The 14,362-nt window shown below is 54.6% G+C and overlaps 1 protein-coding gene across 7 annotated transcripts in view; it reads left to right on the top strand.

Moving 5' to 3' along the window:
* The window catches only part of GRIK5 (glutamate ionotropic receptor kainate type subunit 5), a 57,864-nt gene that overhangs the window by 23,221 nt on the left and 20,281 nt on the right, over positions 1-14,362 (top strand). For 5 of the 7 annotated variants that reach the window (XM_045442166.1, XM_045442161.1, XM_045442167.1 and 2 more), the window contains 2 exons: positions 934-1,137; positions 14,021-14,149. In XM_045442166.1, the coding sequence (XP_045298122.1) occupies positions 934-1,137; positions 14,021-14,149 (333 nt within the window). The remainder of the gene's footprint in view (positions 1-933; positions 1,138-14,020; positions 14,150-14,362) is intronic. The other 2 variants (XM_045442162.1, XM_045442164.1) reach the window with 1 other exon arrangement.

Genomic DNA, 14,362 nt, shown 5'->3' with positions numbered 1-14,362 from the left:
AAGATAAGATTCCCTTTTTGCTGACATCATCTTCATATGCCTCATCTTACTAGCCCTTTGGCACATTTCCTCTGCCTTTGTGCTTATTTGGTGCACTGGGGGGTCAGTAAGGTTTGCTGGAACCCCTCAGAAATAAGCATCAAGGTAGCAAACCTCTGCACAGTCTCAGGTTATTTGTTTAGCCTGCAAAGCATCACAAGGATTGGTATTTGAATGTGTGTGGTTGTTAACCTTTATAATCAGGACGTTTTACAAAACAGCCGAGGTTTCCAACATTCTTGACATTGGGCCATCTGGCATCTCAGGCCTGCTTCCCTGGTGGTGGTGGTGGTGGTGGTGGTGTCGGCTGGAGCTAAGTCCTGGTGGCCCTCCGATCCCGTGCTAGCTCATCAAGTCAGTTCAGTGGGTCGCTACTGGTCGTGTAGGAAAGCGAGGTAGAGCAGGACAGAAAATAATCAGGGTGTGCTGCCCTTAGTCACTAAGGGTATGGACCATTTCAAGGAACAAAGTCTATTTAAGTGCCTGTGTGCACGCACGCATGTGTGGCTCGCATTGGAAGGTAAAATGTATTTCTTACTGTGAGGTCCTAGTCGGAAATCTGAAAGCCCCTGTTCCGGTTTGGCATAATCTCCCAACAGTGTGATTCACTCTTAGGTTACTAACGCGCCTCCCCTGGTAGGCATTTGAGTTTGAGACGATTGAGCATCAGGTTGGCTGGTGGAGATTAAAACAGCTCTCCGTGATCTGCCAGAGGGGAAGCCCCCAGCGTCTGCGGCCCTAGCCTCCAGGCCCACTCCGCACCCTGAGCGTTTGTGCGCAAGGAACGGAGGCGGTGACTCCATCCATCCCGCAGCGCGGTGGATTCCTGATCCGCGCTCCCCCAGCAGCCCCTGGACGCCCGGGCCCTGACCTCGCTTCTCTGCTGCTTCCCAGGAGAACCCGTACGTCATGCGGCGGCCAAACTTCCAGGCCCTGTCCGGGAACGAGCGCTTCGAGGGCTTCTGCGTGGACATGCTGCGGGAGCTGGCTGAGCTGCTGCGCTTCCGCTACCGCCTACGGCTGGTGGAAGACGGGCTGTACGGGGCGCCCGAGCCCAACGGCTCCTGGACGGGCATGGTCGGCGAGCTCATCAACCGGGTACGGCCGGGCCGGGTCTGGGGAAGGGGGCGTGGCCCAGGTGGGTGTGGGGAGGCCACCAGCCAGTGGCACTTCAGCCAGCCTAGCGCCTAACAAGAGGTGCGCCGTGTTGCTGTGCCTGGTGAGCACCATGGGGCAGGCGCGGTGTGGGGGATGAGAGGCGATGTGTCACCTCCAGTGGCCTGCTTTGCCTTGCCAGATGCTCCCCTAACGCCACCTTGGCTTAGCTGGCTCTCAGAGATGTTTTGGGTGAACGAAAAGAGACATGGAGCTGGAATCGGACAAAGACTGAGGAGGTCGAGAGAGGCTTCCTACAGGAGGCAGGGCTGGGCCAGGAGGACAGGGGTAGCGCTCGCTGGTGCACTGTGCCCCGCACCTGCTGGGAGGGCCTCACACATGGCAGACCTCGGGGCTGCCTGTTGAACTCATTTATTGAGCACCTACTGTGTGCCTTGCACCATGCTGGGCGTAGGCTATAGCAGTGAGCACAGTGGACCTGCCTGGACCCTGCGCTCAAAAGCTTAGGGTGTCCTTAGGATGCAGGAACGCAGATGACCACAAGACAGCCTTTGGGGCTGTGACGGAGAAAATTCAGAGAAGCGACCCAGAGGAGGCTTCCGACCCAGCCAGGCATCCAGGGAGGCCTTCCCAGGAGAGGTGACACCCAAGCAGATTCCCAAGGTGTGTGAGGCAGTCAGCAAGGTGAGGGGATATGGGAAGAAGGGGATGTGTTCAGAGAGGAGGAAATGGCATTTATAGAAGGGGAGTCAGGGTGAGAGAGAACGGGGTCCCCTGGAAGGGCCTTGAGTGTGGGTGGGATTCGGATGAAGGGGAGGAGGGGAGAGAGGCAGGGGTGTGGGAGGTGGTAGGCAAGGGTGCTGTGGAAAGAGTATTTTGTTGGAGTCAGACCAGTCTGGGTTTGAATCCTCAGGTGAGTTGTCTCTCTTTCCTGAACCTCTGTTTTTCCCTGCCTAGGATGGGGATAAGGAGGCCTCATGGGTCTGTCATGAGGGTTTTGGGAAACGGGGACAGTACCGCACGTGTTGTTTGTCAGAGGCAGGGGGACTCAATATGTGGTCCCTCCTTGTATTTATTCTAGGCAGGAGAAACCATGTAGGTGAACGCCTGGGGGCAGGACTGTGTCCTGGGAGACAGGCCCCAGGCTTGCGGCTCGCCTAGGGCAGGTGCACAGAGCAGGGACCTGTGGCCACGAATAGTCACGGAAGCCTTGACATTGGACTTGGCTGAGGACGTCCAGGATCCTCACCCTCCTGTCTCCTCCATCCCATAATTCACTGCATCCAAACCCCTGAATGTCACCAGGGTAGACTTGAGAAGGCCACTTTGCTTAACAAGGGCATTTATTCCTCAGGGCACTGATTTTCAAAAGCTGTTTTGACTGCAGAACCTTTTTTCCCAATTGAAAGCACTCTCAGAACCCTTGGACAAAGCCGAATAACTCTGGTGGAGGCAGAGTGGGGGTGTCCCTGGAGTCCTGGTGGCTAGGTCTCTCCCCGCCTCACCCTAGGGGCAGGCCCGAGGCACTGCCCCACAGCTGCTAGCCTGTTTGAAAGCTTCTGTCCTGGGTGGGTTTGAAGGGCCTGAGGCCAGAAACTGAGAAGACAGGGGGCAAGGAGAGCTGGTGGCCCAGCTCCCACCAGACTGGCCTACTTCCCCATGACCTCCATTTCCACATCCTGGTCCTCAGTCATGTAGGCTCAGAACCATTCATTCATCGGTGTCCCCAGAAATAAGCAGATTCTAGGAGAGTAGCCCCTGACTTAACCCCCAGTGCCTCAGGCCTACCTGAGGGGAGGAGGCTTTGGCCTGATGGTGTCATCTGGGGCAAGCATAAGACAGAGGCCAGGAGCTTTTCTGATGGGCTGCTGTGATTGTGGTCCCGAGTCCTGTTTGAGTCGTGGCTTTGCGGCCTATTAGCGGTGTGACCTCGGGGAAGTTACTCAACTTCTCTGTAACATCATTTCTTCAACAGTATAATTGAGGAAATAATAGTCACTAGTACGCACAGCTGTCACAAGCATGAAACGAGTTATTCCTGGGGCTTAGAATAGGGCCTGGCAGGTAGTGGGTACTATAAGCATGTGCTCTATTCTGTATTTTTTTTCTTTTTAAATTTTTTATGTTTATTTTATTTTTGAGAGAGAAAGAGAGCATGCAAGCGGGGGAGGGCAGAGAGAGAGGGAGACACAGAATCTGAAGCAGGCTCCAGGCTCTGAGCTGTCAGCACAGAGCCCGATGTGGGGCTCGAACTCACCAACCGTGAGATTATGACCAGAGCCGAAGTTGGACGCTCAACCGACTGAGCCACCTAGGCACCTTTCTATTCTATATTCTTATTAACGTTCTTCCTACCAGCCTGGCCAGCACGTGCATACATTCACGTGTTTGTTCTCAAACCAGCTAGCATATACCTGGGCCTACTGTGTGCCAGGCCTGTGCTGTACCCTGGGGATACAGTGGCCAGGCCTGGCGTTGCTATTACTGAGCAGGTTAAGAGTTGGGCCGTCAGTAGGAGGCTCCTGGTATGTGTCCCCAAGGTTTCAACTGGCTCAAGTGAGGAAACCGAATCACTTGGGCTGGGGGGTCAGCAGGATGGCCTGCAGGGGGGGAGGGGGATGGCAAAGGGGGGACAGGGGGAGGGCTTGGTGACTGCCTGGGGCGGGGGACGTAGGAGAGAGGACTGAGCCTCTCCGTTGCTGGGCAGCTGGGTGACGGCGGTGACATTTAGGGAGAGAACACTGAAGGAGGAGCAGGCTGGGAACACGAAGGGTGGGCGGGGCTTGGCCCTGCAGAGGCTCAGCTGCCTGCCTGCCGTGGGATGGCCAAGTACACGGAGACTCGTGCGGTACTCGGGTTCTCCCGGCCACAGCCACAGCAGCAGCCTTTGTTGACTCCACACCACACGCCGGAGGCTTTTCAAGTGTTACTTAATGATCCTAACAATCACTGTCCTCCCACTGCTGCTCTGGGGCTCAGAGGCGAAGGGCTTTCCACACCGCCCTCCCCTCCCACGGGGCTGCAGCCAGGTGCCTCCGACCTCAGGTCCTTCCCAGACACCCAGCAGGTACTTGGAAAGCTCAGAGTGGACAGGATGATGCCCACGCACGCTGGCTTTCTGAACTGTATTAACCCCACCCCATGAGGAGGGCCTGGTCTCAGCCCAGTTTTCTCTAATGGAGAGTGAGGCACCAAGGTCCCATGTCTAGGCCACACGGCTAGTGACCGGCAGAGCCAGGGCTGGCCCCCAACAGGCTGGCCCAGAACTGATGAGTGACTTCCAGATGGAAGCCAGCCCGGGGCACCGGAATCTTCCCAGTCACCCCACCTGTCCCCAGGCCAGTCTTGAATTCCGGTCCATTTATTCCACCCAGTGGCCACTGCTGGAATTGGCCTTCTCCCTGCCCTCACTGTTGCGGCCGTTGAGTTCAGGCCCCGGCCCCTCGGACCAGCCTCCTCACTGGCCTCTTGGCCTCCCAGCTCTCTCCCTTCTGGTTTGTCCCCCAGTAGGATCTTCTACAATGCCAGTCTGACCTGTCACTCACACGTTGTAGCCATAGTGCCCCACACCATAAAGTCTGTGCCCACAGGCCCCGCCCTCAAGGGCAAAGCAGATATCTTAGGTTGGTCCAGGGAAGCAGACTCTGATGTGGAGATTAGCAGGCAGGAGGCCCCCTTGGAAACCAGCCTTGTGAGGGAGTGAAGGAGGCAGCCTGGGCAGAGTTAAGACTCTGCAGTTACGACTGGCCCTGTGGGGGCGGAGCTGGAGCTCTGGAGCCAGAATGGCCTCAAAGACAGCCCCCGAGGTGATGGGCAAGACTTTATATGCCCCACCGGCCTGTCACTGGAAGGGGCTGTCCTCAGGGAGGGTTGGTGCCTTGGGCGAGGAAGCTCTTCCACCCACAGAGCTGAGAGGGATCAGCCACCAGCACCCTTGGCAGCTGGGGCAGTGAGTGCCCCATCCTGAGGGATGGTCGGGGTGGCCTCCGCAGAGACCCCCTATGGCCAGCAGCTAGTTACAAGTCAGGCGGAGCCAGCCTCAGGCGCCCACGTGATCCCCGCGCAACAGGTCGCCTCTCTGAACTCAGTGTCCTCTCTTGAAATGGAGATGAAATTACTGCTGTCACAGAGTCTTGTGGGGAGTGGGTGAGGGAGAGTACAAGGTCCCACAACAGAGCCACGGGGCCTTGCGGGTAAGGAGTTGGGATGTTATTTTCTGTTTTCTTTTCTTCTTCCTCTTGATAATTTATTTTTGAGAGAGAGAGCGTGTGCACACTTGTGCGAGCAAGGGAAGGCCAGAGAGACAGGGAGACAGAGAATTCCAAGCAGGCTCTGTGCTGTCAGTGCAGGGCCCGATGTGGGGCTCAAACTCACGAGCTGTGAGATCATGACCTGAGCCAAAGTCAAGACTCAGGCGCTTAACCGATGGAGCCACCTGGGTGCCCCCTGGATGTTATTTTCATTGTGTGTGAAGCCAGTGGAAGGATTTACGCAGGAAATGTGATGTGATCTCATTTGTTTCTGCTTTATTTGTTGAGGTAAAATTCATATCACGTAAAATGAACCATGTTAACGTGTATAACTCAGCGGCATTTAGTATATTCACAATGTTGTACGACCACCACCTCTACCTAGTGCTGAAACATTTTTGTGACCCCCAGAGAAAACCCCATACCCATGAAGCAGTCAGCTCCCATTCCCCCTTTCCCCAGCTCCCAACAACCACCAGTCTGCTCACCCCTGCCACCAATCTCTCTGTCTCCCTGGATTTACTTATTCTAAATATTTCATGTAAATGGAGTCATCCAATATGTGGCCTTTTTTGTGTGGCTTCTTTCACTCAGCGCCACGTGTTCAAGGATCATCCATGTTGTAGCATGGATCAGGACCATATTCCTGTGTAGGGCTGAATAATGTTCCGTTGTACGGACGTACGACCTTAATTTTCGAATCATTTAAAAATGATCACTCCGGCTGCTCTCTTGAGAAAGAGCGTAATGGGAGAAGAGTAGACCCAGGATGGTCCATTTAGAAGTCCACTGGAGGGTTCAGAAGGCAGAAAGAAGGTGGCTTATACTCCAGTGCTGGCCGTGTTGGGTGTGCTCACGAGGGAAAGAGTCAAGGGTGACTGCGGGATGTGGCCTAAGCAGCTGGGTGGGTGGTGAGTCTGGTTTCCCCCATGGGGAGGACGTAGGAGGAACTGTTTGGTGGATTTGGGGAAATAAGAGTTGTCTCTGGGCATGGGTTGTTGGAGGTGACTCTCTGAAATTCAAGAGGAGAAATACGGATTTCATTGTGCAGCTGAGCATGAATTATTTAACTCATCCCCTGTTTGGGTGGTTTCCAGTTTTTGCTAGTGTAGACAATGCCACCATCAACTGGGCTGTGGATCTGTGGGTGTCTTCCTGGAGGATAAACTCCAAACAGCGGAAGCGCCGGGTCAGAGAGCGTGAACGATGTTGTTTAAGTGGAGACTGCCAGATGGATGTTCGAAAACGTTCCGCCAATTTGTATTCCCACCAGAAGTGCACGAGAATGTCAGATTTCCCACACTTTTGCCAACAAGAGGTATTATCAATCTTTAAAAAAAAAAAAAAAAAAAAAAACCCAAAAAACCTCTGCCGATCAGAAAGGCCAAAAATAATACCTAAATGTTTCAACCTAAACAGAGTGTTACATAGCTGTATACTAATCCCCATGTGGACAGACTGTGATTTAGCAAAGCATTTTTTTTTTTGTATTTAGTTGTTTTCAGGTATTTTTATTTGTCTTTATGCACCCAAGCATGGTCTGCATTGCAGCTGATTAGAACTGATTCTCTGAATAGAATGACTAGGTAAAAGAGGAGGTCCCTTCGTATGGCTTTTGTTCTATATTATCCAGCCGCTTTCCGGAAAAGCTTACAGCAGTTTCTATACAGGCTCCCCCTCCCACAGAGGGTTGTGATTGGCTTTTAGATAGACAACCCCCACCCCTGCCCCACTGCCTGCTGTCATTTTAATTAATTAATTAAAGTTTTTAACGTTTATTACTTTTGAGAGAGAAAGAGCGAGCTGTGTGAGCCGGGGAGGGGCAGAGAGAGGGAGACACAGAATCCGAAGCAGGCTCCAGGCTCTGAGCCGTCAGCACAGAGCCTGACGCGGGGCTCGAACTCACAAACCGCGAGATCATGACCTGAGCCGAAGTCAGACCCTTAACCGACTGAGCCACTCAGGTGTCCCCCACCATCATTTTTATAGATGGCGGATCACTTTGATTTTTCCTGGTGGACCGCAGCAGGCCTTATGTGGTCAGGTGATAGATGGAGTCTGAGCCGAGCTCCACTCAGAATGGGTCCGATAGGTCCTCAGACCCACCCTGTGTTTTCCGTGGTCCCACTCGTATGATTGCAGCCAGCAGAATCCCACACTGGCTCGCTGACCCGTGGAGTCGGGGCCGTTACCGTAAAAGAACCGAGCGGAAGCCCCTAGAATTCCCCGTCCTTCCCAGGATAGTAATCCAAAAGCAATTCTACGTCCTTTGGGGGAATTGCAGAGATTAGTGCTGCCATTAACGGCTTGAAAGAAGCAGAGGTAGTGATCTCATCCCCAGTCAACTGGCCGGTTCGGCCTGTGCGGAAGGCAGATGGATCTTGGACAAGGACTGTGGATTATTGTAAGTGTAATCAGGCGGTGACTCCGATTGCGGTGGCCGGACCAAATTAAGTAGCTTTGCTGGAGGAAGTCAACACAGCCCTTGGCAGCTGGTGTGAGCTACTGACCTGGCAAATGCTTTTTTTCTCCATAACGCTTTCTTTTTTTTTTTTTTAATTTTTTTTTCAACGTTTATTTATTTTTGGGACAGAGAGAGACAGAGCATGAACGGGGGAGGGGCAGAGAGAGAGGGAGACACAGAATCGGAAACAGGCTCCAGGCTCTGAGCCATCAGCCCAGAGCCCGACGCGGGGCTTGAACTCACAGACCGCGAGATCGTGACCTGGCTGAAGTCGGACGCTTAACCGACTGCGCCACCCAGGCACCCCACCATAACGCTTTCTGAGGTCCACCAGGAGTCTTCAGTCTTGCCTCCGGGTGATACCTGTTTCCTTGCTTTCTGCCATCACATAGGCCACAGAGAACTTGATGTTGACAGTGCACCCGGGGTCACGCTGGTCCGCTCCACTGGCAACATTACACCGATCAGATCTCGTGAGCAGGAAATCGCGTTTAAGGGGGTTGGCAGTCAACGTGCTGTTGACATCAGCCGGTCAGGATCCAATCTGGAGACAAAAATAGCACCAGGTACTTGAATGGAATCCCAACAGCTACTTGAACAGAGAGGATTTGGTGTAAAGAGTTGTTACCTGAATGTAAAGTTGTTAACCAGATAACTGGAAGGGTAGAAAGCGAACTAAGGGATCACGGGGTGGCAGGAAGCAGCCACCGTCCTGAGGGCCTAAGGGGACAGGGGAAGAAGTTGGAAAGATTAACACTTAGAAACTCAGACAAAGGGCCCCACGGAGCTGAAACTCAGACTTCTTAGGAGGGGGTGCTGTTTGTCTGGTACTGGTGACGTCGGGTGGGGCTTGGGGATTTGGAGGTAAGTTGTGTGCTGGTTCAGCCCATTTACTAGAAACCCACACGGCTTTTCATTTTGAGGGAGGCCCAGAGCACGCGAAGACCGCTGCAGGTGCCAGCTGTGTGCAAGCTGATCTACCACCTGGGCCTGATGACCCAGCAGATCAGGGACGTGCAGAGTGCTGGTGGCAAATAGGGACACTGGCACCTGGAGGTGACTCATGGTGCAGACCTCTGGGGTTTGGGAGCGGATTGTGCCCTCTTCTGCAGATTAACTGTTCTCCTTTTGAGAAAGTGCTCGTTAGTGGGCCCTCCTCGAGGCTGAACGATGTGTGACCCTGTGGCCTGAGTGCTCTCGTGACCTGGCTGTCGTCATTTCTGCATCAGTCAGGGTCCTCCCAGGACACAGGTTGTCCCAGAGAGTCATTCACTAGGAACCAAGTTGTTAACTAGGTAACCACGAGGGTAAAAGTTGAATTCCAAGGCAGGCCTCAGCAAACTTTTTCCTGTCAAGGGCCAGATAGGAAATCTTTTTGGCTTTCAGACCATACTGTCACAACTACTGAACTCTTGTGCCGGGTGGAAAGCAGTCATAGGCAATAAATACCTAAACGATTGGGCCTGGGAGTGTTCCAATAAAACTTTATTCACAAGATCAGGCAGATGGACCGGACTTGGCCTGAGGGCCGCAGTTTGCACACCCTTGCTCACCAGGTGTCATGGAGGTTGCAAGGCGGGAAATGGCTGCTTCCCTAGCTCTGAAGGAACTCTTCTTTAGAGAGAAGAACCGAAACTGCTGGAAGCTTAAGAGGCAGGTGCTTGCTGGCTGGCGCTGGCTTCCCCGAATGGGGCTCGGTGAGGCCGGTGAGGCCGGTTCTACAAATGCAGGGAAGCCACAAACTGGATTAAATGCTGCCCTGGGAGGATCCACTGAGAGCAAGCCCAAAGGAGCAGGCAGGTCCCTTCTTCCTCCAGCCTTGCAGCGTCCCGCTATCGCCCCCTATTGGCAGAGTCTGACAGAGAGCTGATGGCTAAACAGAAACAGCTGGGATAGAGGGCTTTTGGGGCTGGGGGACAATCACGAATGCTTTGGTTGGTTGGCCTGTGGGCATTTAGACAGCCCTATCTATCCCATCATTTCTACAGGTGGCTCATCCTTTGGATTTCTCCGGATTTCATTCCAGAGATTAAATGTCAGGGTCCCCTTGTGGAGGAAAATCTTCTTTAGGAAATCAGTGACTGTGCTAGGAAATTGAGGGTGAGGAGGAAGAGGTAGGAAAGGGGGTTCCAAAGGCTCTGAGAGGACCTTAGAAGGAGCTTGCAGTTTAAGGATGGGTCTGTCCTCCAGAGTGAAACCCAGATCTGACCACCTAGCCCCACCCCCCAAGTATCTCCACGGACTTCCTTAGCCCCCCAAGACGCCCACTTCCACTCTCGCCCCTGTGGTCTGTTCTCACAGTGACCAGATCACGTCATCCGCCTGCTCACACCCTCTGATGTGACGTCCTCTGTTGCTCTTGGAGTAGCATCCAGCCCCCATCCCATGCCTGCCCGGCCCAGCAGGGCTCTGTTCCCTGCTCTGCTGCATTGCTGGCCCCTCCCAGGGGCTCTGGCCACCCTGGACACTGCAAGTCCCTTCCCATCTCGGGGGCTATATGTTCTTGTCCCTCAGCCTGGAACTCTCTCCCTAGTGCTTCTCGGGCCTCGCCCCACACTTCCTCCACGTTTGTACTCCAGACCTCCCCGCAGTGGGGAGTGTATCCAAACCAGCGTCTCCCAGCAGGCTCGATCACGTTGCCCTGCTTTGTCTTCATAGCACCTGCCATTACCGGTTTACATTCACTGCTGGATTTCCAAAGCTGGAATCGAGCTTGGTCGGTGGTGGGTGTTCTGCAAACATTTGTCAAGTAGGCAAATGAATGGATGGACAGACAGAATGGGCAGCGTGGCTGCCGCGGGAGGTACACGGAGCAAGATGGCGGGTGTCTAAGTCTGTGCTCCTGTCACGGGATACCACAGATGGGGTGGCTTGTAAACAACAGACATTTATTTCTGTCAGTTTGGGAGGCTGAGCAGTCCTAGATTCAAGGTGCCGGCGGAGTTAATGTCTGGTGAGGGCCCTCTTTCTGGCTCATAGCCATCTTGCGGTGCCTCGTACGGTGGAAGGGGCAAGGGAGCTCTCTGGATGGAATGGGATAAGGGCACTGACTCCACCCTCGTGCCCCCCTCACCTCCTAAAGGCCCCACCTCCTCACACCATCCTGTTAGGGGTTAAGATTTCAACATGCGAATTTGTGGGGGGAACACAAACGTTCAATATATAGCAGGGGGTGAGGCTGGTGAGGTAGTGAGGGGCTGGGTGGGGCAGGGCCTCAGGGGCCCGGGTGAGGAGTTTGGATGGCAGAGGAGGGAGAATGAGAGTTGTTGCTGGGTTTAAGCAGGACTGCTGTGACCAGGCTGTAGTTTCTGGGGTCCCTTGAGCCGTTGGCTGGACTTTCCAGTCCTGAGATGCTGGCATCTGGGCAGGAGGAGGGAAGCGATTCCAGAGGTGTTAGGGGAGCAGAATCAGGACAGCTTGGGACAGAAGTGAGGGGTGGGGGGTGTGAAGGGGACCCCAGGCAGAAGCCTGGGACAACGCTGGGGACAGGGTGGGGGCCGAGTTTGCTGTGTGTTCACAAGAAGTTCAAGGACCTGCTCACTCTAGTCATTTGCAAAGCACCCATCTCCTGGGAGCTCCCTGGGACCAGAGAGGAGTTGCACACCTGGACCCTGTCCTGAGATGCCCCCGGCCATGGAGGGTGGGGACAGTAGACAGGTGACACTCCTCAGAAGGGGGACCAGTTCTGAATCCTGGGGTCAGCTACATCCAGGTACTTACCCTTACTATGTCTCTGTTTCTTCAATGGTGGGAAGGACAGGGTCCCTCTGGGGACTATTCTGGGGAGGGGACGCCCCAAAATGGTGGCCATGGGGTACGTGCTGTGTAAGTGTGAGCCTTTAGACCCATGTGCGGCTCCATGAAACACGAAAGGAGAGCTATCTCTGTTTGGGAGGCTCTGGGAGGCTCCCTGAGGAGGGGTGACATTCCCAGGCTCTCAGCAGAGGAGACAACGATGCATCCAGCTGGCCCTGCTTTTGCAGGTTTGGTAGCAGAAGCCGAAAAGCAAACAGATCTTTTCCAAACTGAGCTCAATGCTGTGATAGATCAAGGGGGGCCTGGCATGTGGGGAGCCCATAGAAGGTGCCGCAGAGGAGAGAGGGAGCAAGGGGACCCTGTAGGAGTGGGTGGGTCCAGTTCTGCAGGGCAGAGTGGGGTGCCTCGGGCGGAGGAAGTGGTGTATTCAGGGATACAGAGGCCAGAGAGCAGCTGGCGCGAGAGGGAGCCAGAGGCCCAGGGATATGGTGGGAACTTTAGCAGCCCTGGGTGCCGTCCAGAGAGGCGAGGCTTGGCCAAGCTCCAACAGTATTTGTTGGGAAGCTCCGTGTAGGTTGTGCCTAACCAGATAGGCAAGGAGCTTGTAATTTAGTAGGAAAGACAGTCCGTTAATAAGCAAATGGCAGGCTCATCTTCACTAGTGCTAAGCAGGATATAGAGCGTCCAACTTCCGCTCGGGTCATGATCTCATGGTTCGTGGGTTCAAGTCCCGAGTCAGGCTGTGCGCTGATAGTGCACAGCCTGCTTCAGATCCTCTGTCTCTCTCTGTCCCTTCTCGGTGTGTTCAATCTGTCTTTCTCTCTCTAAAATAAATAAACATTAAAAAAAAAAAAAAACACCCAGGGTAATGGGTAATATGAGAAACAGGACCCGGGGTGGAGGTGAGTGCAATCTGTCTGGATGCCACTATGGGGAGGGCTAAAAGAGTGAGGTATGAACTAAGCCTCGAATATTGAGGAAGAGCTACAGAGCACATGCAAAGGCCCTGAGGAGGGGAATGAAACTGCATTTTGAAGAACAAAAGGCAGCCATTGTAGCTGGAACCGAGTGGGTGAGGGGAAAGGGCATGAGGTGAGGCCAGCATGCAGGTGGGTCTCACATCACCTGGGGCCTCTTGTCTGGAAAAGGGCTTTATTTTAGGTGCAGTGTGAAGCCACCCAAGAGTTTTAAATAGGACTTTCCCTTTGGACTGTGGTATTCTTTTTTCTTTTTTTTAAATTTGTTGAACATTTATTTATTATTGAGAGACAGAGAGAGATGGAGCATGAGCATGGGAGGGGCAGAGAAGGGGGGAGACACAGAATCGGAATGTGAGCTGTCAGCACAGAGCCCAACACGGGGCTCGAACTCACAAACCGCAAGATCATGACCTGAGCCGAAGTCAGACGCCTAACCGACGGAGCCACCCAGGCACCCCTTGGACTGTGGTGTTCTGAGTGGTGGCTGAGGGGCTGGTGAGCTGGCTAATGAGGTTGTCAGGAGAGACACATCGATGATGGGGGCCTGGAAGGGGGGATGGAGAGAAGTGGACAGATCTGAGTTGTGTTTTGCAGCAGAACCACTGCTCTTGCTGCTAGAGGAGATGTGGAGAATTCGGGAAAGGGAAGGAGCAGGTTTGGCCTTGGTGTGAGCCTTAGGTGAGGTCTCCAAGTGGGTGAGGAGGCTAGTGAGCAGAGCAAGGGATGGGACAGAAAGGAGCTGGGAGCCCGTTAGGGAGGAAGTGGGGTCCTGGCACCTGACCCAGGGACCACCAGTGCCCTCCTGAGCCCATCCGAGAAGCCACTGCCTCCTGCCTTCTGAAGTAGAGACTCGGGGCCCCCCGTGGAGAGCCCTCCCAGGGCACACTTCCCATGGGCACCTGTAAGTAATAGGATTCCTGTGTGAGCTGACGCTGTTCCTGGCAGTTCACATATTAGAAGAGAGGCAAGTGCATAAGGAGGGGCAAAATGCTCCTCACTGTCCCCATCGAGGAATTCCCCCAATCCAGCCAGGTTTTGGGCCCCTGCCACACTTCGCCGCCTCTGGATTCTGCTCTGGGGCTGTGCCCTCTCCCTGCCCTCAAGTCACCCTGAGGCTGGTGCCATCTCCCTCCCCGCCCCAGTTCTGTCCAGACCTGTATTACTTCGTGTGTGCCCAGTCTCAGCCCCTCCTGGGTGAGCGTGTGTCTCCTCCTGGGCCAGTCTCCTGGGACCTCAGCTCTTATTTCAGCCCTGCGGGTGGTCTCTGCTTGAATTTGGAGTCAATTCTGGGGCCCGGTTGAGGCCTGGGGGAGAGTCAGTATGCCTGGAAGGGATATCCTGGGAGCCGGGCCCCAATCCCAGGACCAGGAGAGCCGTGTGAGACATCTTGCCCCACCCTCATCCCCATTTTGCAGATGAGCAAACTGAGGCCCCGAGACGTGGAAGCCCCTGCCCGAGGTCACCCAGCGAACTCAGGGCAGAGCCGGGGCTCCCCATTCCCGCACCGGGCCCTTCCCAGTGCCCTGCCTTGCCTGCTCCGTCATGTATGTACGCATGTGAGGGCCGCGTGTGCCAGTGTGTGCCCGCGCCTCCCGGGGAGGCCCTTCCGCCGTGTGTCTCCGCCCCTCCCCGCACTGTGGACAGGGCATGAGTCTGTCCGCCTGCACCTATGTGGGTGGTGCGTCCCTGGGTCAGCCTGTGTCTTAGCACGTGTGTGTGGACGTGGTGTGGTGCGCACACGTCAGTGGTGGCAGAGA

This window comes from Leopardus geoffroyi, chromosome E2 (genome assembly GCF_018350155.1).
Source record: "Leopardus geoffroyi isolate Oge1 chromosome E2, O.geoffroyi_Oge1_pat1.0, whole genome shotgun sequence".
NCBI classification, from domain to species: domain Eukaryota; kingdom Metazoa; phylum Chordata; class Mammalia; order Carnivora; family Felidae; genus Leopardus; species Leopardus geoffroyi.
Note: the sequence above shows the minus strand (reverse complement) of the source record. Positions and strands in the feature narration are given on the sequence as shown.